This window comes from Pyxicephalus adspersus, chromosome 2, assembly GCF_032062135.1.
Source record: "Pyxicephalus adspersus chromosome 2, UCB_Pads_2.0, whole genome shotgun sequence".
NCBI classification, from domain to species: domain Eukaryota; kingdom Metazoa; phylum Chordata; class Amphibia; order Anura; family Pyxicephalidae; genus Pyxicephalus; species Pyxicephalus adspersus.
In genome coordinates this window covers 66,953,072-66,977,249 of record NC_092859.1, presented here as the reverse complement: position 1 = coordinate 66,977,249, position 24,178 = coordinate 66,953,072, and the positions used below count along the sequence as shown (strand labels likewise).

At 35.5% G+C, this 24,178-nt stretch overlaps 1 protein-coding gene across 4 annotated transcripts in view; it reads right to left on the bottom strand.

Annotated features, from left to right (window-relative positions):
• SH3RF2 (SH3 domain containing ring finger 2) overlaps nt 1-24,178 on the bottom strand; it is a 126,930-nt gene that overhangs the window by 62,402 nt on the left and 40,350 nt on the right. For 2 of the 4 annotated variants that reach the window (XM_072400914.1, XM_072400917.1), the window contains exons 1-2: nt 17,272-17,504; nt 12,743-13,155 (exon numbers count right to left, since the gene is read on the bottom strand). In XM_072400914.1, coding sequence (XP_072257015.1) covers nt 12,743-13,120 — 378 coding nt within the window. In that variant the 5' untranslated portion in view covers nt 13,121-13,155; nt 17,272-17,504. Of the gene's footprint in view, nt 1-12,742; nt 13,156-17,271; nt 17,505-24,178 lie in introns of those variants that run through there. The other 2 variants (XM_072400916.1, XM_072400915.1) reach the window with 1 other exon arrangement.

Here is a 24,178-nt window from a genome sequence, read left to right as displayed (position 1 = left end):
ACATCTGATGAGTCACCCGGGAATTCCCGGTGCGTGCGGCCGTTGCGCTGGGGGAGTGGCGGGAATTTTAAATTATTTTGTATTGCATTCAATACAAAATAACTATATTAAATGCAATGCAGTGGATTCATATGTCTAAATGCGGTCCATTGTCTTTCATCAAAATTTATTTTACAGTATAATATAATAGTATGAGAATAATATTTATTTACCGTATTTTTCGGCGTATAAGACGCACTTTTTCTTCCCCAAAACTGGGGGAGAAAAGTGGGTGCGTCTTATACAGCGAACACAGTTAAAAAAATTTTTTAAAATTTCATACTATATAAAATATTTTACTACAGTATTTGGTTCAGAATCTTTTTTTTCTAGATTTTCCTCCTTTAAAATTGGGTGCGTCTTATAGGCCGGAGCGTCTTATACGCCGAAAAATACGGTATATATATTTTTTTGAATTTTTTTTTAAAAAGGTATTTATATTATTATTTTGACATGATTTTGTGTTTCAAACTTTATTTTACTCATACTATTATATTATACTGTAACATAAATTTTCATGTAAAACAATGTACCACTTTTAGACATATAAATCCGGAGAGAAATGAACCGCCCAGGAGATTAACCACTAATCTCTTCTTTAATGAATTTTCAGTGCATAACCTGAATACTTATTCTGCAACAAAAATATCTTTTCAAACCTATCATTGGATTCTACCTGATTTTATCAGTGTTTATGTGTCCTTTTGGTCCTTGTTTAAATAATGCATTAATGATGCAAGTTAAATAGAAGAAAAATTAGAAAATTTTAAAAGACTAAACAGAACAGTGAGTCATGTCTATAGTATGAACACCTTGTTTATTTTTTGTCAGTTCAGTAATGTTCATAATTAGTAGTTTGGGTGGATATATGATTAAGAAATCTGTTGGAGAGAGTTAGTGAAAAGTTTCTAGGTCAGCTAGCTGATATATAATTAAAGACGCAGATAAATCATACAGTAGTCATTCTGGTTCTCCAAAGATTTTTTTGCTGTATAAGTAATTTACTTTTAAATATACATCAAAAAGTGTTATATTATATTTTCCATGTTTTTAGTATATACATGGAGGTGGGGGTGTTTCTAGTCAACTTGTGCTAGTGGCATAAGTGTAGGAGCTAAAAATGCGATTGCAAAACAAGAGCAGAATTTTTATAATGTGACATTCCCATCTTACAATTTGAACTTTGTTATCAGATTCTATATCCTGTGTCTATATTCTGTCCTGTACAGGTATTCCCTGGGTTTCATACGAAATAGGGACTGTAGGTTGGTTCTTAAGATGAATTTATATGTAAGTCGGAACAGGTACATTATTTTAATAAATGCAGGACAGATGTTTGTCTCAACATATTATTAGGCAGTGTGGTGTCAATTACTGTAAAAATATCCTCACTGTGAGTTAATCACAAACAAAGCAAAAAAAAAAAAAAAAATCTTTATGGACCCTAGACATTCATTAACTTCTGGAGCAAGCTGTGCTTTGATATGCAAAAAGAAACAACTGCAGAGTTTCAGTCTCGGTTGTTAAAGAATTACAAGAAGCTGAAGAAAGAGCTTACCCCCTAAGATCACCCACAACCTCAGCTGTGTTTAGTAAAAGATTTCTTTTGTAAGACAAACCGCCCCTCCCCCTTCAGCCTCCATTCTGCACACAGCGAACAGGGAAGCCCCGTTTGTATCTAGAAGAGGTCCGTATGTCGGATTTCCTTAACCCGGGGACTACATGTATTTTAGAAGTGAAAACAGGCATTGCCAGGATTGTAAAAGAGGGAACCCCCCGGGTACCGTAAACAAAAGATTAATTTAACCAACTGGGCAGTTAGCCCGAACCTGGTTGGGAGTAAGAAAACTTGCTACAATCGTTACACCGAATCAGGTTCGGGGTAGCTAAAAATAAAAACACGCGTTACAGTGCAATCCGATTGTCATACAACATTGTATGACAATCGGATTACAACTGAAAAAAAAGACGTCCGGAGACGTCTTCTCTCTTCAGTCTTCACCTGGCGTGTGCAGTGACGATCTCTGGGGTTTCCTGGTGACGTCGCTGCAAGCGTTGGTGCGGGGTGGAGGTGGGGCGGGAAATTCATTATATATATATATATATATATATATATATTATATAAGCTACTGTACAGTTACATTACATTATGCACAATTTGTTTTTTTTTTAAGATTTTTTTTTTATAATGTTTTATAAACATTTTTTTTAAAGTTTATTATTAAATTTATTAAATTTTGGACATATTTCAGTGAGTTATGCCTAAGAATTATAGCCTACAATCTAAAGTAAATTTCCATGCAAAAAATGTAACGCTTTTTGCATGGAAGTACGGAAAGAATTAGAACATTCGGCATTCGCGTACGTGTCCCTCGGCGATTGCTGATGATGTCAGTGCATACGCCTGTCGACAGGGGTCGTAGCAGGAAATTCAAATATTTTGTATTGGATTCAATACAAAGTCCTGTATCCAATCCAATACAAAATAATACAAAATATATTTATGTGGTTCTGTCTATAGGTATGTGACGTTGGACTCATGTAAAACAGTGTACCGCTTTTGGTACAGAAATCCAGACATCAGTGTAACGCCCAGGTGGTTAATCACAAATTGTGAGTGTGGCTAAATTGTGCTAACAGTGGGGGGTGCTTAAAGAAGTATGACCTATTCAATGTACACAACACATACATTTTTATATATATGTACATATATCTATATAACCACAAATGAAAATCCCATTGAAACTTTAGCACAAAACATAGTGTAAAAAATTACTTTTTTTTTATATATGTATATAATACATACTGTATTATAGAAAACATCAGTTATATATAATAAAGAGCACATGAGTCGGTACATGTGTAACAGAGATTGCAGGAGTCATTAGTCAAAAGTATAGCATGTAAGTACTTTATTAAATGGAGAGCAGGAGTCAGTAGTATAAAGCACTAAGTTCAGAGGTCAGGAGTAAGTAATAAAGAGTTCAGTCTGAAATAAGTAATGCAGAACACAAATATCGGTAGTAGGTTGCAAGTAAGAGCTAAGGGGTCAACAGCAAGTAACACAGAGTTTAGGGATCAGGAGACAGTAATATAGCATGGTGTGAAGGCTAAGTAACAAAATATGCAGTGCAGTGACCAGGAGTAAGTAACATAAAACATGATAACAAAGAATCGATCCCTTTTTAATTGACATTGCTACTATTTGGACTGCACATTTTCTATAAAAGATGCCTAAAATGTTTCTATTTTTCATGTTTTACTGTTTACTAAATTACAGGTTTATTACGGTTATCATGATTCATTTATACTTTTTGTTTGACATATTTGACATATTTCTGTGATTTACTGAGACCATGAAATCACTGCCATCACTTACTGGCCTATGGGATGTGGGGGATGGGTTAGAACAATGTTCACAGCTGTGCATTATGTGACAGTTTACCTGCAGTAAGGGAAGTTATGCCAACTATTACACTTATCTGTATTTGGACCATGGAATGTATATATACTAATACTATCCCAGAAGAACACATTCCAGCATATTGTGTGCATTGCATGATTAGTTATTATCATCCAGTAGCCCTGTTAACAACAAAGACGCATTTTTGCACCATCACAAAAGTCTGGGTATACCTTATAATCTAGTTGTCTAGCCTAATAAAATGGGCTTAGGTTTTGGTGGTCTTTGGGTGGATCACAAATTAGGGATTGACTATTCCTAATAGTATTTTAAAAAGATTTTTTAAAGCATTCATATACTCTCATTTTTACTAGTTTTAGGACAGTTAGGGGGACTGAGACAAACAACATAAAAAGAATAGACAAATATTTTTTTACACTGTATACATATATATACATTTGGCTAGTATTAAACTCAAACTGTGGCAAAATCAAAGCTAAATGCTAAGTTGATGTTAATGCTGGATAAACAGTTACGTTATCACTTTGATTACACTTAAGGTTGATTTATTTATTGCCTTTGTACTTTGCACTATACTCGTTTATAATTTTAGTAAGTTTTTAATTCTTTTAATTAATAAGTTTATAATTCTTCTATTTGGAAAAAGTATGCTACACAGTCCCAATGTCATAAATAATATTTCTGCTGTCTAAAATAAGTTGGGGGACATTTAGTCTGTAGGCAGCAGCCAAGAAAAAAGGTGGGTGATCACTCAGGAGGGTTTTCTACTTGATCAACCTTTTTCCAAATATGTTTAACAATATTATTTTAGAGAAGGAAATGAATATGACATAGACCAGACAAAGTACAATGTGTAGTATAAATAGACTTAATACAAAGGGCCTGATTTATTAAAGCTCTCCAAAGCAGGGGAAGATGCACTTTCGTCAGTGAACCTGGGTAATCCAGAATACCTGGAATGGAGCTGGTTCAGGATTGAAAGCATTTGCTAACAAAGAGCAAATGACTTTTAATAAATCCATTCCAGGTTTGTTGGATCACCCAGGTTCACTGATGTAAGTGTATTTTCTCCAGCCTTGGAGAGCTTTGATAAATCAGGCCTAAAGAGAGAACAATTATAATTTCTTCAATCATTAAAAAAACAAGTAATACAAAGCTGGCAAAAAAAGGGGGAGGACTAACACAAAAATAAAATTTCCTGTACCAACTACAGTTTCTCAAACCCTTAAAATCCTATGGAGCCACCTATAGCTTCCCTATTTATTTAGAAATTGACAAAAACTCTTATATTAAACCAAGGGAGTCTCATTTCCAACACTTTTTTTCATAAAGAGACCTTTCTTTGAATGTACTGTCCTCCACCATTTCCATCAATTGGCCTTTTTCTTGTCCATTGCTTCAATGAACTGCTTGTTATGGTTGGGTCCCATGCATTAGTGGTCCTATGAGATGAACTTGTTCTCCTGAAGATGCTGCTTTTCACTGTGAAATGCGTTGAGAAATCAAAAGTGTATGTTTTGAGAACATAACCTTCTTTTAATAACTTTTGGTTTACTTGTAGTGAACCATCTTTTGTAATATTAAACTACATTTATGCTTCATATACTTACCTTGTCAGGTGATATTACCAAATTTTTCCTTTACCCTGTCAAGTGGATGTTTATTAATAATATTCCCTGAGCAACAGGGATGTCTGGTCAACAGCTAGGTCTACCACTAAAAATTTGGGAAAACCATGATAATTAAAATCAGCACAAAATCCAGTTAATTCCGTACTGTGGATTATAGTAATTGCCACCTGGATGCATTTTATCCAATAATGGTTTATTTTGTATAGGTCATGAACTGTGATTGCAGCGACAATAGAAAGCTTAACCTGAAATGTGATCTTGATGCAGTATTGCAGTACTTTCCAATAAGTTATTCTGTCACCTCAACAAATTATTCCTGAAAATTGTTTATACATTTGTATTAATGCTATTGTCAATAAATAAATTGCATTTCTCCTTGCATTTTAGGGTTTTAGGAATCAAGTTGGCCATAAACCTGGAACCTTTCACCATTCTAGAGGAGGGCTTTTACCACTCTAGTGTCTACTCTGCCCAACAGTCATCTGTACGCAGAATGTTCTGACACAGAACTTACTTAGAACTTACACAGAACTTAGAGCATGCAAAGTTTTGAAAACTTACTCTTGATTTATTCCTATAGGATGTGCAACTTGAACCCTATACTATTTTGTTAAAGACCAGTAAACATAAATAAATCGGTATACATGATAGAATTTTCATTAACATTAAACATACAAGTACAAAAAATATTCTGGTGTGGATTAGAAGTGAAAATGTTCAAGATAAAGTTGACAATGGAACTTCTCTTACACATTTTTCTGAGCAGACAGATTTTCTGTCCTGTAATCTCTGAATACCGCTGGCACTTGTAAACCTCCATAAAAGTCTGATAACAGTTGGCAATACATCAAAGTTGAAGTATCAAATATCCGTGGAAACTTTTACATGTATATGTGACATGAATAGTACATTCCTTAACAAATAGGCTGCATTTCTTCTGAAGAAAATACCAGCCGTAAAATCATTTTTCAATAAAAACTGACAATAAGTTCAATTTTAACCAGCCAGGCTGATAAAATGGTAGGCTAGGTGGTAACCTAATATACACTGGAATAAAATTATCTCCATTGACCAGATATTTTACTTCCAGTCTTTTCATAATAAATTGCTGTCACCAGACCTGTCCCTCTGCAAGGCCAGTAATTATTAGCTTTTTCACACATGATGATATCTGTCTGACTTCTATATACTTTCAGCTCTGGGGAAAAGAAGCTCCAAAGAAGGTGCAAATGGATGCACTCTAATCTCTCTCTCCAGCAAAGTAAAGCTAACCAAGGGAAAAAATGATAAAATCCAATAATAAAGACAATAAATACACCCTACATAGTTGCACCTATGCACAATTATGATGCACAGGCAAACCCCACACTATAGCATTGGAAATATTTGGTATCCCCTGATCTGTAGTAGAAAAAAACTTAGGGGCCTCATTTTAGTATACCTTGATTATTTACAGCAGCACAAAGGGTTCATTTTTAAGCCTTATATTTGTGTTGCAAGTACACAAAATAGGAGTCTCAACTGTGATGTTCCTGTATTGAGGGTTCTCTCTTTTCCTGTGCAGATCAGCCCATAAGCTAATAAAACTCAGGTTTAGGGGTTAGATGTTTTTCTCAAACTAGAGCGAAGTTGTTTCCTTATTGACGGCTATAAAAAAAGCCATTTGAACACCGAGCACCATAGCCTGCTAGCTTAAAAAGATAACTGCAGAATTGCTGTAGCTGTTGCCAGAGTTCTTAAGTACAGGGTACAGGAAGACAAGGATGTGGAGATGACAAAAAAACTTGTAAAATTAAAATCAACAAAAAATTTGTTTAAATTTGTTCCCTAGTGGTAAATATCCATATTTCCCATATTACAGCCCCGTATTTAAAATCTTTACTGATTAATAAAACACATAAAAAGCTATAAAATACCTTACTCTATAACCATTTTATTAGTTACTTGGTAAATAAAGACTTCAGACGTCTAGTACAATAAATCATAGTGTATCAACAACAAAGTATGCTGTCACACAATAGCCTAATTTTCTATTTGTGGGCTAACTGACACTAGGTTTGGGAATATGAGATGTTTCTGTTTCCCAGCACCAGCAATTTAACCCACACATACTGCAAATAAAAAAAAAAATACAACTGTAATAAAAAAGTACAATTAACAAATGATCCTACTGTTTAGTTGAGAACATTTTTAGATACTTGTGAAAATCAAGACATCAGGGATACCAAAATTGTAGTATTGTGGTATGTATTGCAAAATGAACAAATGAAAAGAAGAAAAGAAAAAAGGCCAGGGTGTAAGGAACTTACCCGTCCTGCGAGCCCGCGGTGTCCCTGGGGGTCCCAGCCACAGAGGGAGACGCCGCTGTAACAGGCAGCATGGCCGAGGCTACTGCTCTGCTCGCAGCTTGTCTCTCTCTGCAGGCGGAGGGATCCGTCCTGGCCAAACTACTGTTCAGCCAGGCGGCATCCCTTTCATCCCTTCGGATGTGGTTACTGAAACTCCTGCTCTCAGCACTCCTTTGCATGTGCAAAGTAGTGCACGTCCTAGGGGTGCTGTGGGAAGAGGTGCGCGTGCTACAATGCGTCCCTCTTGTACCCCCTGAGGGCGTGGCACTCGGCTGCCTCGCCCCGGGGCGGGACATAGTTAGTTTGAATTCCCTGCAGGGGATTCAGTGAGTCACCTATCAGACGGCGCCAGGTGGCGCAAGGTCATTGGTCACTCTGGCCATTTAAGGAGAGCCTGTCCTGTACACCATTGCCCGCTATAAGCCTCTGTGAACACAGTGTGCTTGGGTGCGACCTTGTGTTGGTTAAGTTTACCTGCTTTTGTCATCTCCATAGTGACCTGGTCTGAAGTTGACTGTGCTTGAACTCTGCCTGGCCTGACCTCGGATTGTTACTGACCATTCTGCCTACTGCCAGCCCTGACCTCGGATTGTTCTTGACCTGTCTTTGCCTTACCCTCTTGTACTTTGCTTGTTTGGACTTAACCCTTGCTGTGCTTTATGACATTGAATAAAGCCTGATTGAAGGATATCTGGAGTTGGTTGTGGTTTGTGTGCCCACAAATGCGTCGGGGCATTAAATGTTTAATTGCAACTATTATCTCAGGCATTCTATGTCTAGTGAAACAGGTCAAAGATACCCTCCCTCACGCATTTCAGCTAGGGTGACTATGTAACAACTTTACTGTACAAAACACCAAAATTGTTGTATGAAAATTACATTTGAAGGAAACATTGTTACTTTATATTCTTTTCTTTCAATACACTGCCAGTTAAGAAATACCCTGGCCTTTTTTCTTTTCATTTGTTCATATCAATATTTTCAGGGTATAAGGCAAGAAGTTGATTGCTAGAAATTTTTAGATTAGCAAATCCCTTCATCTATTACATATCTATTGCAAAAAACAAAAGCTTAAAGTGTACCTATAGCCTAAAAATGTTACCTATAATTTGAATAGGGGAGGAATAAATCTCCTGGCAGAATTTACTGCCATTTGAGGATCTCGTGGAGATTTATAGGTATAGACAATTTCCACCTTGAACTGTCATTAACTGTCATTAAGGCACACTTTTTACAGAGAAGCCCCTGCTTGCTAAAATCCACTGAGAACATGTAGTTATACTATAAACCTTACATCGTTATAAGTGTATGTAAATAAAAATCTCTTTGAAATCTCTATATAGGAAGTGTTTTATTCCTACCATTTTTTGTCTTACTTGTGTCCTGCTTGGGTAATGAGAATAGAATTACTTTCATGGAGAGGTATCAACAAATAATCCCAACTGCAAAATTTCCCTTTAAAGAATACAACTTTAAGAGTTTGGATTTCCTGTTGATTTTCCTAATATAAACAGTTTTGATATTTAAAATGAACTTTATTTTGTACTCAGGGCTTTTTTTCTCATTGAACACACCAGAACAGAGTTCCGGCACCTTTTTTTTTGACAGATTTTCCAAGTCCGTTCATGAAGGGGAAGACAGTGTTCCGGCACCTTTTTTCTTACAAAAAAGCACTGTTTGTACTGATGTACATAATGGAAAAAAACTGAAGGGGAAACAGAGAAACACACTCTACCTATGTCGGCTCTTTGAATCGGGAGCTTAATTATTTACTTATATACATGTAAATGGCAAAATTTATGCATACTACTAGCCAGCTATTCAAAAACATAAATAGTGTTTAGGCCTTCACATTCCCTCCAACTGCTTAGTGGGGTGCCAGCTAAGGCACTACCCAGAACATAATGCATTCCTCCACAAAACATCTGTACCACCACTCTATATTACTTCACTGGTCCAAATAATTTAATGATGAAGATATATATATATATAAAAAAGTTTTACAGAACTTTATTTCAACTAAACAAAATAGTGCCTCAGAATTTTAATCATGACTGTACCCTCGAAAAGAATAGCAGATAGGCTGTCATGATGATCATCTTCATGACTGACAGTAACAGCATCCTCAGCAGCAGGAACAGCTTCATTTTACAGAAGGAAAAGCAAGACCTAACAGCTGATTCTGGAGTACAGCACCATCAAAACATAAACAGTGCCTTCAGAAAACAGCGTAAATTTGAAAATGCGCTCCAAAATCCATGGAAAACTAAAGGATCCGAATTATTGAAGGCCGGATTTTTGAATGTTACTGTGTGTGTAAATATATATATAAATATATATATGTATATATGCTGTACTTTGACATTGAGCAAATTAGAATAAAAGATAGTTAACAATGACACCATAGGGATCATTTTTATTGAGGATGGTTTTTGTATGTGTGTCAATGGCAATAGAACTACGAAATAAAACAACTAAGAGTCAAAATAAAGTGGACGGTTGTACATAAAAAGCCAACACATTTCCAGAGCTCGACAATCCTCTTCACCAGTGAAGAACATGGGTAGTCTAATTGTTTTGTGCTGGAGCAACTAAATATGGTTTTCAAGCGAAGAACTTCAGAGAAGTTTATTCTATATATATGTACAGTTAACAAAAAACTTGATTTTATGTTGGAAAAAATTTGAAACTGAACTTCAGAAGTTGAGATTTTATGCTTTAATCTCAGATCCATTTTAATATTAATGAAATCAAGATACTTACCATTAATTTATTACTCTACATGCCTTGTCCAAATCTCCTCAGAGAACATATCAGCTAAATATGTTATTATTGCTTTTGAAAGAGAGAGCGAGAAACCACTTGGAGAATATGGGAAATAAGCTGTGAAGCTTATTAAACTAAAAGGCTGCATTTTAAAACTAGTCATTCAGTAAAATTAATTTTATGCTTAAAAGCACAAGTAAGGTCTCCATGTTGAAAATCTTACATATGAATTATTTTACCTATTTGAGAATGCAAAGTAATACTTCATAGCCTGGACTACCTGTCTGACTGTCGTATCTGTCATTTTACTATCACCTGGAAAAACATCTGCAAGATTTTAAATGGGCCTTTTCCAAACTATTACTTTAGAAATCAATTTGGCATTTATTATATAGATCAAAATATGTACCATATCCAGTTTCGCTAGGTACATTTTTGAACCCCTAGCACATATAGTTGGAACAATGAGAATTTTATGTATTGTGAGAGATTTCTGCAATGATATTACTGAAAATACAAGCTACACAAAGAGAAAAGGAGGGTCTATTTTCACAATTTGAGTAATGTTTTAATGAAACCACTTTTATATGCTTTTTTCATGCTTTCAGTTTTATCATTAGATACATTCCAAGCCACAAAAAAAGGTCCCCAAGCCTCCCCAAGCCACTAATATCATAAAAATATAGATCATAAAATACATTGGTAAATTGGCTGCTAGCCTAGATTATCATGAACCACTACATTTCTACACACAAACTCCACTTTATCCAGCATACACCAGAAGCCCAAATGTTTTGGTGTTTTATAAAAATAGCTATCAGCTATATAGCACCTCAACATTTTGGGTTTCTGGGCATTCTAAAAACAAACTTCATTGGTGTGTAGGTTCTTATAGATGACTGATCTCCAGAGCAGCAGTAAGTGGAAAATCCAACTAGACAGACAGTAGAGGATGTGGGGATGAGCTCATCTTTCTACAACTTTGCTTTGTCAGCACATGAACTGGTTGCCTTCCTTTTTACTTGTATTTGACCTAAAGGAGACTGATACCAAGTCACATCTAGGTACTTAGATTGTTTGCATTTTAAAAAGTACAATGCTGTATTTATTTGCATATAGTTTATATCTGCCAGTTTTCAGCTGCAATATGGTGTGTTCAGAAAAAATGCTTTATTTATAAAACTTGATATTTTAGTTTAGTTCAGTATGGACTGAATAGCTACAGAATTCAATACAACAGTATATTAGTTTCCAAACAAAGGCTACATTTAGTAATTTGAATGCAAGGTATGCCCAGCCATAGCTGAAAATATTTTAAATTTGTCTGTAAACAAGGTAGAGAACATCATCCTTTCCCATTGCATTGACAACTGACTGCTAGAAAAATGAATCTTTAGCTTGAAAACCAAGTTAGAATTGACAGACCTAGTACAAACTTGCACAAAACACAATATTGTTCAATATTGTTTGTGCTGTGATGTTTAAGCCAAACCAAACACACTCTGGCTGTATTCAATGTCAGACATGACGTAGATTGCTTATTTTTCTGTGTGTGGACAGGTATATGAGATTCCTCTTTGTGTTCACACAATATACTTATACTGATAAATGCACTGAATGTGCTTTGTGTTCTCTGGAATTTTGTGCAGTTTTCTAGTGCACATTTTTCTGCTCACCGTTTAACATGAATCAATAACTTTTCCTAGGGTGCATTTGACCCGCCCCCCGAAACTTAGTGCTGTGGCCGCAGCTTCCAATCACAAGGTTTGAACAATGTCTTCGGGCAAAGAGGAGGAAGAAGTTACATTGTAAGCTTTGACACCATCTGACATGGAGCTTACAGTAGGTTAGGAACACTAAGGGGCATGTAGTAGCAGGTAGGGGTTCTTACAGGATAGCATGACATTGTACCTTGAAAGAACAAAAGGAAAGAATCACCAGCCACCAAAGGGTTCAACTTACATTTTTAACCAGCAATACCGCAAAGACAAGTTCAAAGCCAGCCAGGAGACAATACCAACTGGGTATATGACTTTATAAAGGTGATTGCTTAAATACCAGCTTGTTGGACAAATAACATGTCTGCAAGAATTCTAAAACTAATTTGCTGTAAAGCTTAATAACATCCATCTGTTTAACAATGCAGTATAGGATCCAAGTCACAAGATTATCCACCAATCTATACAACTCAACATGCACTCCCAACCCTAATGTTCAACAATTTATAATTCTTGATTAACATTTAAAACAATTCAACATTTGGCATTTACAAAAATAACTATATCTGCTCAAGACTGTCCTTTGAATGTCAATAATTTTGGCACCCAATATATATTCTGTGCTAGAATAGGAAAATATGTCTACAATAGGAATCGAGAATTCAGGATCAGTAGTGGTGATATATTACAGATAGCTTTTCCACAATACAGTGATTTTCATAACTATAATATTTTCCTACAGCCAAGACATAATCATATAGAAATGTTAAAACTTTTCAGTTTCAGTGAACAGGCACATACAGTAGTACTTCTTACCCCTTCCAAAGGCATGCTGTTCTTTGGAAACAGCCTGAAATTTGATTCATAGTTTGATTTCTGTTCACGAGTTTTCCTGAAGGATTCCTGGGCAAAAAGTCCTCCCATTCTTTGAATGGAATTTTTCCTCATCAGGCCTTTCCCACTTTTTATACCTTCCAGTAGGCGTACTAACAACAGGTTTGCTGGCAGCTCTTCAATGTTGCAATGTACTGGGGTCCTACATTCTGGACACCTTAGCTCTTTTTTAGATTTCAGAATCCGCTGCAAGCATGGCTGGCAGAAGGTATGCTGGCATGGCAACACTTTTGCAGTAGCATCCAATTTTCCCAAGCACACAGGGCAATCCAGCAGATCTAGAACCACTAAATCATCCATGTTAGTCAGAAGATCACATCGATATATTCATATCACTAGAAAAAAAAAATTAAAATCAGATCACAGGATGTTCACTTTGTAAATAAAATAGTTCTGATATTGTAAGTCAAATCCTACAGCACTAGAATGAAGGAGTTCTTATCATTATGCAGCCATTTGTTATGAGACACTGCAGATGTGCACCTTAGTTTTATAGCTTAGTTTCAAGTGAGTCATTTGTGATTCACAAATACAAAAGGATTTATAAAATGCTGCTGCTTTCCATTCGTGTGCCTGTCAGGAACAGAGCTATGCTTTGCAGAAACATTATTCCACAAGTACATGTTTCTTGCTGTGCAGAGGTAGAAGGTACAAGCCAGAGTATTTGTTATGGCCATAAGATACACAATCTTTTTATTCTATATTCAAATGTGACTGTTTGCATGTGTGCAAATCCTCAGTGTAACAATAATTGTTGTTCGCAGTTCTGCTCTCCTGCTTTTCCTAGTAATCTATGTTAAATAGTCACATGGCCACCAGAATTCTGCAGTAACTTAATAATGAGTTGATTTTAAAACTTTTTAAAGCCCATTCATATTTGCCCAGATGGTGCAGTGTGTTAACCACGTACATGTGTAAGAGCAGCACCACTAGTAACCAAAAATTGTGAATGCAACATTATTAGTAACACAATAATGAGTGGCTGTAAACCCCAGTGTGCTGCAATGCAAGTGTGAGCAGTTAATGTATTCTTATCAGGTAATTATGCACCACACCCACTATAAATGTTTATATATACTACATGCACACATAATTAAAATTCATGGTAAAGTGAGGTAAGTTCTGTTTCAAAAGTTTTGCATTTGCAGATGTCAACTGTCTTAAAAGTCAATAGAAAAAGTATATAATAGTATATAAAATACCAAAAGATATAGACAAAAAAACCTTTTGAAACAGCAGTCCTAAAGCTAGGTACACACTTGCAATAATTATAGTTAGAAAACGAACAACTAACGATAATGCACAATTATTTTGAACGATCGTATTGTGCACAATCTTGTACATGCTGTAACAATACGATCTTTCAAATAATATCCACCAATAGTGTACACATGCTAGATACAATCGTTTGAACGATGCAGGAAGTGACATGTAAAGGAGCCCATTTTGGGAAGGACAGCAGTTAAAAACAACCACTGACCCCAAACCACATCAACAAAAAAAAAAGTCCACAACAATACAAAAAGGGAGGAAATAGAGTCCAGTGCCCAAAGAGCTAGCATTCACAACTAAAATTTTGATTCTTACCTAAAGCCCTAATTATTGTCCATTAAAACCCTGTTGACCATGTACATATACATAGCACATGAGCAAACCTTTTTAAATGCTGCCAATGTTTACATACAAAGCCTAACTGAACTGATGTAGTTAAAGAGATCTTACAAAAAATGAAAACAGTATTTTGTGTATTTTTTTAAACTGTATTTTTTATGAATAACATGTATGCCTATTTAATTGGTGTGTGTATATATATATATTATACTGGGCAATGGTAATGACAAAATTATAGTCGAATTACCAGGCCTATACAAGAAATGATAAATTGCTCTGGCCTATAAAAAAAAATCTTAACAAATACATTTGTTTTTAGGTATCTAACACATTTTAAGTTTATCAAAACCTAGTTTTAGTAAAGATTGCAGTGATTTCAGTATAAAGGAATTCATGCTTTGTTATTATGTTTTGACTAAAGTTGGCATACAGGACTGACAATCCATTATCTATGTACCAACGTCATTTGAATTGCAAAATGCTTTTAAAGTAATAACCTAAATCTTTCACAATTATCACTTGCTGCCAACATAAAAGGTAGGTATTAATGTATTATTATATGCTAAGCAAATAAAAATTGAATATTTTCAGGAAACAAAACTGATTCCAACATCAGCAAAATTTTACCTAATCAAAATTTCTGAATTTTGCTCAAAACGCTGCTTGGGTTAAAGTTCTACTCTTTATTTTTGATTGTAAATGGTGTTTTTCAAGGTCTTTCTGGTAGTTCATTTTATTCTTTGATTGTCAGTAGTTTACTGTCGGTTTACATTTTTTATTATGTGTTATGTTTGCTGTCTGGGTTTTTCTGGAGGAAAACCCCTAAAAAAAAAAGAATAATGAGGGGACATTTTTGCTTTTCCCTAAAGGCAGCATAACAAAGTTTAAAAAGTTCTCTCTAAATAAGGAACAAAGGGTTTACTGCAAAGAAATAAGTTCACTGGCAATGAAAACAATTTACACCAAAATACCAAAATTAGTATGTGCCTAATTTGTGAATGTGAGTTCCCATTACCACATCCCATGTTAGACATTCTTATGTGAAAAATGCTAAAATTTGTAATGCAGTTTTTATACATTTAAAACTATCTTTTTACTATTTTTTAAGTAAAAGTCAGAAATGTTCCTTGGCTCAAAGGTGCAGCACATGTCACTTAAAAATTACTGTATAATATTTCATATGCTGCCATTATATTTTTTCATTCGACAAACCTAGTTTTACATTATATTACATTAAGACTAACATCAACAGGTACAAATACTGTAAATGTTATTTTTTTTTAAATGGTACAAATACTGTAAATGTTATTTTTTTTTAAATGAGACCGTCGGTTTGACTTAAAGTTCTTCAAGACTTGAGAACATTATCATGGGAGATCCAGGGTGGCCCAGCAAATGAATTATTTCCTAATTCCATCTTTTGCTTTTATTTTGCCAAATATGGGTGATTCAACAATCCTGGAATGGATCTGCCTCAGGATTGAAAATACTGGCCAATAATTATCAAATGACTTTTGCTGGATCACTGAGGTTTTCCCATATTAGTCTATTTTCTCCAGTCTTGAAAGCATTAATTTAGACCCAGTGTGTCCCCTGTACACATCAATGCGGCACTGAAATAACTTTTTATTTGAATAAAAACTGATAATAAAAATAAGCCTTGTACTGATTGTAGTTTTCTGGTTTGAGAGTCATTGAACATAGAGTATTCAGTTTGAGACCATAACGCACTGCATGTTTTTTTAAACCATGGTCAAAAGAGCTACAATGGCAAACAATAGCGCTGGGAATCCTGGGTAACATTGTTGACCACATAAGACCAATGATATCACCTGGGATTTCCAATGTTAATGCATCAGCCAGGTGAATCTGTCATATAGTGGTGGGAGTGTATAAGCATTGGCTTGTTGTGGGGTTATCATGATTTACATCACTTGGCAATTTAATGGATATTGACTTATGGGAGCACAAATACATTTTATTTTTGAACTCAGTAAGTATGTGTTTGTGTTTTATTTTCATGAATTATTTTTTTCAAGTTATCTGTGTGTTCATTTGCTTTACCTCTTTAGCCTAATGTATTCCTGTACTGGTAGAAGGAGGCTATCTGGATGCCAACTAATGAAAGGGGCTTCCACAATAAGCTCATATTATATGCCCCTACATCCATTTTGGGGGACCCGAGGCCAGGTCTCTCTGCAATAGGACCCTTATTAGGCCTGGTCTGGTACAGAAGGGGCACATGCCTATTGTCCTTTCTTTTCCTGGCCACCCAGATTGCATGCATGGGCATCTGGTTAGAATATTAGGGGGTTGGGGGGGGGGGGGTTGGCTGCAAGCTGTTACCCTTTATCAGATACTGCATCTTTAAAAAAGGGATCCAATGTCAATGATGTCATCGGACAATGTTACCTAGTCACAACCCTATGTAGAAAATCCTGAGTGACAAATTTGACTGTCACATTTACAATGTAAAATGAGTTGTAAATTTGCAGTACACTGCCCCAGATCAACAAAGGACTCGTATATACATATTTTATTTTTATATAGTCATGGATATCTAATCTTGTAAAACACTTCCTTATTTCTATTTCCAGTTCATTTCTATTATTGACAACTACATAAAGGTAAAACTTTTATGGTGTTTAAATGTTCAGCCATAGAAAAGAAATGTACTGTAATGACTCTGTTGGGTCATAGCCATCTAACATAAAGTTCTGTCACTCCTTGATAAGTCCATCCTAACAAATCCTTTAGTAAATTCATCTTTAAAGTGCACACTCACATTTAATGTTTCTGTTCAGTCTGAACACCAAATTAGTATTGTTTTAGTAACTAACCTTTTCCTGAAATAGACGACTTCTCAAGAGATAAACCAGCTTTGTCCCTGAAGCTGTGGCTGCATCGAAAAACTCCCACATAGTTTGATGAAACTTCTTAACTTACATGCACAGCCCATTTAACTCTTTAAAATTTGTTCAGATGATTGGCTTGGTTCCCAAGCAGGAAGTTGTGACTGTAGCATTGATGCTTATTAGGATACTGATGATTCAGAAACAGGAGAAACCTGAATTTTTTTTAATTGCAATAAAACAAGTCTTGGCAGTGTACTTCTGTGTAACAAAATATTTCTGGCTACAGAGTATATGATTACACCACTATGTAAGGATATCATTTAATGTTGATGTGATTGAATACTTCTGTTTACCTCAAAAGCTGATATAAAAATAGTATATGGACCAGCTTTCTATTCAAGCCAGAAAAAGATATAAATGTGTAACATATAGATAAGTTGAATTTCAGCATTATTTAAAATTTAATACGTAATATATATAGACAAAGCATTGGACAATCCTATTCTTCTTCTCTTTCTCAAGAGGAACTAAACTCCGTGGTTGCTGAGCTTCTGCCATAATTAGCAAGCATAAACAGCGCACTTACCGATTATGGGCCATACTTATCTGTGTGCAGCCACTCCACAAAATTATGGCAGTTACAAATATTTACTGAATTCAAAGCTGAACCCCAGGAATCAATATAAATAATACTCATTTAGGGCTGGGGAACAAGTAAAACTATTGCTTTTGGGTCAACATGATATTTTTCCCAGTATGGGTTAAGCACATTTTAACTCTTGGAATGTAAGTGCATTATGCCTAAACTTAGCAGCACTGAGCTTGTATAAAGCAGCTGTGTGTAGATTGGATAATAAAGCTAAATTCTATATACTGGGGATATCTTCATTATTATATCTAAGTACACACGTGCAATAATTGTCGTTAGAAAACAAACGACTAACGACAGATCAACGATTATTCACAATTGATCGATCGTCAGAGAACAGCACTGGATGTGACACATAAGAGGAAGGGAAGAAAACAGCGCTGGAAAGTGCTGCAGAAGAGGAAGAACAGAGAACAGCACTAGAGAGTGACGCAGATGACGAAGGACTAAGAACTGCACTGGATGTGACGCAGAAGAGGAAGGACAGAGAACAGCACTGGGAAGAGATGCAGAAGAGGAAGGACAGAGAACAGCACTGGAAAGTGAAAACAATTGTCAATGATAAAATTACACATTATGTGTGTATATCTACCATGTTTCACCGAAAATAAGACTGGGTCTTATATTAATTTTACCTCTGAAAATCGCATTGGGCTTATTTTCAGGGGATGTCTTATTTTTCTCATGTACAAAAAATCTATAGAAAGATACCTCTGTGTTACCTGTGATCTGTCAAAATCACATATTTTTCTGGTATATACATGAAGTCATGAATAAGAATGGACAAAAATGATTAATGAAAAAAAACACTTCATAAGCTTCATAAGCAAACAAGTGAACCATAACAAGAAAATGTGCTGACAATTACCATATGACTCAAAGAGTAACATGCAGACACAGAACAGTAACCAATATAAATCTAAGTAAAACCAAAAAAAAAAAAAAACAATCAATAAATATGCATTGCTGCTAATGAATGAAATATTAGCGACCACCCTTTGAAAAGAGAGTCTACCAACCTCCTAATAAAGTTGTAGTGTCACACTAGAGTAGGTAATACCCACCCTGCGATTTCTTGACCCCCTGCTCCAGTGCTTTTAAAATCTCCTGCTCTCTCTCTGCTCTCTGTCCTCTTGGTATCCCTTCGCGTACCACGTGACTCTACTCTCTGAAGAAGCCGATAGCTCTTACTTTCGGCCTATATTTCCCCCTTGCATGATTAGCATGCTAGGGTTTATTTTCGGAGTAGGTCTTGTTTTTAGGGAAACACAGTATCTATCTATCTATCTATCTATCTATCTATCTATCTATCTATCTATCTATCTATCTATCTATGGTTACTGTGTTTTTACATGTTTATTTATTGTGATGTTGTGTGTTGCAACGCACGTTCGTTCAAATTCGCAATCCACGATCACTGATTGACCATACACACTATAAATAGCGACTGATTGTCTCCCAGACGGATCTCCCAGGATGGTGATTCGTTTCCAGTGACATTCTTCGTTCATAGTTGTGGTTGGCTTGTCGTTGTGCACTTTTTTTTGTTAATCAATATTGTTTTCAACAATATTGCACATGTATACATAGCATAAATACTCCCTGCTTGCAATTTGCAGAATTTACAATGTCATTAAAAAGTGAATGTTTAGAAAACCGTTTGTTGAGAAATATAAAGCAACCCCCCACCCCCTTTGTAGCATAATGCTACAAAGGACCTGCAAAAAATTTTTGATGGCATGTGTGTATCGTACAGTAATCCACTGTGTAGTATTATTTGTACTTGTATTATCTACATAGACAACTCATCACAAAAAAAGTTATCAATGTTTTTTGAAACAAGTCAACATCTGTATATTGCAGCCAGACATAAAGATGCCTGGGGTCAAATAATTTACCAGTCTTTTCAAATCTCTTGCTAGTTTTTTATGAATCCACAACCTTAGTTTGGAGATCTAGTTATTTGAGGTTTGAATAAATCAGGTTCCACCTGCATGCTGCCATTTGGATCCATTTTAAATCCATTAAATTCTAATTTAATGGATTTGAGAGTTAATATATGTAGTGGTATATTTACTTTTTACATATCAAAAATCTAGATACATGATATTTTATTTTGTCATTTGTTAAAGTATCTGATCTTTATATATATGATCAGTTTAAATGATACAGGCCCTGATTTATTAAAGCTCTCCATGACTCGAGACATGAGAGAACCTGTGTGATCAAGCACACCTGAAATGGATCTGGTCTAGGACTGAAAACATTTTCCAACTAATACCAAATTATTTTTTTGAAATCCGTTTCCAGGCTTACTGAATCATCCAGTTTCTCATATGATAGTCTATCTTCCTCAGTTCAGGGAACTTTAATAAAGCAGCCCCATAATGTTTGCCTGCTTGTACTTACTTTTTCACATAACCATGTGAGTGAATATGTTTACTAATCTCCATCTAATAGATTACCGCAACCAGGGAAAATGAAGACAGGCCTGAGATTGAATGCAAATCTGTGGCCGTATCTTACTTTTTATGATAGTAGATACAGACTGCAGTAGACAAAACTATCTGGAAGGAACAGAATTTACAACTTCTTAAAATGTTTCACTAACTTATAACAAAAATAAAAATGCTACTTCAAATTCAAGAAATGCTAAAAATATGTTATAAATATTGAGTATCCCTGCATCCCTCTAAATGGTACTTGAGATAAATGCATGGTGCTGAAGTGAGCAGACAGATGGCACCATCATAGGATAAACAAGGGGAATATGTCATTGGAGCATAAAGACTTCATTTCTTTGTTTAATATTGCAACGATATTAGATCTTAATATGTTAAACATAGTGTTGTAAAACAGATATTAAAAAACATGACTGGAATTATTACAGTATATATTGAATAAAAACCTAACTATTTTTACTCTTCATGTAGCTTTAAAAGAATACTGGCCCTATCTTTGATGTTGATTTGTAATGGTGAAGATAAGAGAAGCGTTAAACATAGATGGCAGATTTATTGATATTTTTCATCCTATAAGCACAATATTATGCAAATAGGGAGTGTGCTATCGTGTGTTAAAACAGATATCAGAATACCGACAACTTGGACATCTTAAAGCTAAACAGCATTATTTATTATACGCATACTCATCAACACTGTCTACAGCTTGTTTCCAGCTCGGATTCTAAAGTGATCTTTAATGCTTGAAAACCTTTGAGAATTAATTTGTATACCTCATTATCATCAGGCTTTGTATAAAGCAAATGAAGCTCTTGCAACAGAAATGCCTATTGTAATTTTCATGCAACAATTCAGGACCTGCTGAAAGCTTGTATACGGGACATAATTATTTAAACAGGGACATATCTATATTATTTATATAAGTAAATTATACATTTTAGGTGATATCTTATGCCAGTGCATTTTGCCGACAGCAAAGCAGTTTCTCTTTCAATTTTCCTACTAGCGCAAACATGTGAGTGATTGTGTTGATGATAAATAGTATGATGAGCTGGGCCATGTTTAAGGCCACCCTCCTCTACTTGAATAGGAAACATCTGACTGGCTGAAAGATTTACCTTTACACAACAACTAGCTGATTACCAGGCGTTGTCAGATTGTTTATTTATTGCAATCTTATATTAAAGAAAACACAGAATCGAATAAAACTGTAGTGTTAAGTCAAAAAATGTTTTTTTTTACAGGTTTAAATGTATAAGTACAATATACAATTAAATTAAAATACAATTAAATTACCCAAATTGATGGCATATTTTCCAATGTTGTTTTAAATGTTTTAATAAGAACATTGCGCTCATGAAACATCCTTTGTAACTTTAAGACAATCTGATATGTAGGTGCACCTCTGGTCAGTTTCTATTAGTTCGTTTTCAATAAAATATAGTTGAAGAAATTTTGATGATTTGTTGATCTAGCAGCGGAAGTAACAATCCCGCTTTATGGTAAATTTTGCACTGTGAATGTGGATGGAAAACCAGGCTGTTGAACAACTGATGTGGCGCTGAATAATGTCATTTGGAAACATGAGTTGCATTTTCTGATGTTATTAACAAAATTCTTTGACTCTGAGGTATTTGCTGATGTGTAATTCCAAAGTTCTTGGGGTGGTGTTTCCAGTTGGCAGAGTTTGACTTTCCCTTTTTTGCAGCAAATACCAGGAGACTCAGGTCCCAAGCTGTTGTTCTGAAGCTCTAGATGTAGTAGCTCTATCTCTCTTATCCTGTAGTTGGGCCTCATGCTGTTGTACTGTCTCTGAAGCTCTAGATATAGTAGCTCTTTCTCTCATTTCCTGTAGTCGGGTCTTAGGCTTTGTACTGTCTCTGAAGCTTTGGATGTAGTAGCTCTATCTCTCATTTCCTGTAGTTGGGCATCACGCTGTTGTACTGTCTCTTAACCTATAGATGTAATAGCTCTTTCCCTGTTATCCTGTAGTTGCGCCTCATGCTGTTGTACTATCTCTGAAGCTCTAGATGTAGTAGCTCTCTCACGCAGCGTGGCAAGTCTTCTGTTTCTGTCCTCAGGAATTTCTTGTCTACGGTGTTGTTTCATTTTTTTTGCCTTTGATTGCACTCGGCCAATTGCCTTACGTTTTCTCAAAGACATTATTACAGACTAGAAATTTGTAAAAGAGTCCAAAAAAAAGTATGTAAACAAAAGGCACACTGTCACTGAGCAATACATGCACACATACATACATGCAAATATAACTCTGACATATAGCACAGTGCTGTACAAAGATTACTAGTGCACTCATATGAGTCCGAGTCATATGTCTAGCAAGTTTGCTTTAAATGTCTCAATGCGTTTCTGAGTGATGGTGGAACATGGCAAGTTTGCTTGAAATGTCTCCACGTGTTTCCTAGTGATCACATACACACATCTATATATATAAAATACATACATCCAAAATTTAGCTCTGACATATAGCACAGCGCTGTACAAAGATCAGTGGTGCACTCACATGAGTCTGAGTCATATGTCTAACAAGATTAGTTGAAATGTGTTGATTGGTTTCCGAGAGATGGTGGTCACCTTGAACTGATACTCTTTTGCAGTAATACAAGATATGGATATATATGTGCATACAAAAGTAGATGACTCATGTATAGCGCCCTCCAGGGCCCCAAATGTACCACATGGGACCACAACTTGTATAGTGGCTCATCACTGATCATTGTTGCTGTATCACTTATTACAATACATTCTTGTTTTGCCACATTACATTCATTTTTTTATATATTCTATTGACCACTAGAGGGTTGGAACACTGTCCCCAAGGACACAGAATCCAGAATTTGAATTTTAAACCACCACTCACTCTCTTATTTTCCTGAAATGTCTTCATGCATTTCCTAGTGATGACACACATACATACATACATACAAATATAGCTCTGACATATTGTACAGCGCTGTACAAAGATGACTGGTGCACTCACATGAGGCTCAGTCATATGTATGGCAAATTTGGTTGAAATGTCTCCATGCGTTTTTAAATGATGTGAGTTTTGGAGTTATTGGCATTTATGTTGATTACTGGTTTGAATTTTAGCAGTGATGGCTGCACTTTGTGACCTAGGTTTATACCTAGTTTTCCTGTTTTTTAAGGTTAAAGTAGGTGCCTCAGTTTATATAAGATTTGTTTCTATCACCATATTTATTACCCAAACATTTTTATACAGCCCCCACATGAAGGACAGCTCTCTGCATTTGTCAATGACCAGTGGAAAAAGTTGGATATAAAGATGAAGACTAAGTTGCTGACTTTTAATAAAAAGCCAAAATCTCCACTTACCAGACAATGCACAAGAAGTTCCTGGGGTGCATAAAAATATCAGTTTAAACAAAAAAAAAGTGTTATAGTCCTCTTAGGAAGAATAACCTTTTCCTCCAGTTTTTCCTAGTTCTTCCCTTTTTTCTTTTACCTACGTAACATCTCCTTTTGCCTACAATGGTGAACACTGATAGTGAAACACGCATCACAATTTAGCTGGACATAGTTAATTAAATGTCATCAAGCATATGGATTTAAAGTGGAAACAGTTGTATGAAGCTTCAGTGGCCCCTAGTGGCAGCTGGGGGCCATATATTGTACCATGACAGAAATGAAATTGTTTGGATCACAAATTTAGTGGCTATTTATATGTTTCAAAATACAACCAAACAAAAAATAAAGAGATAACACACATGGCTGTGCTTTTCTTCAAACAGGAATTAGTAAA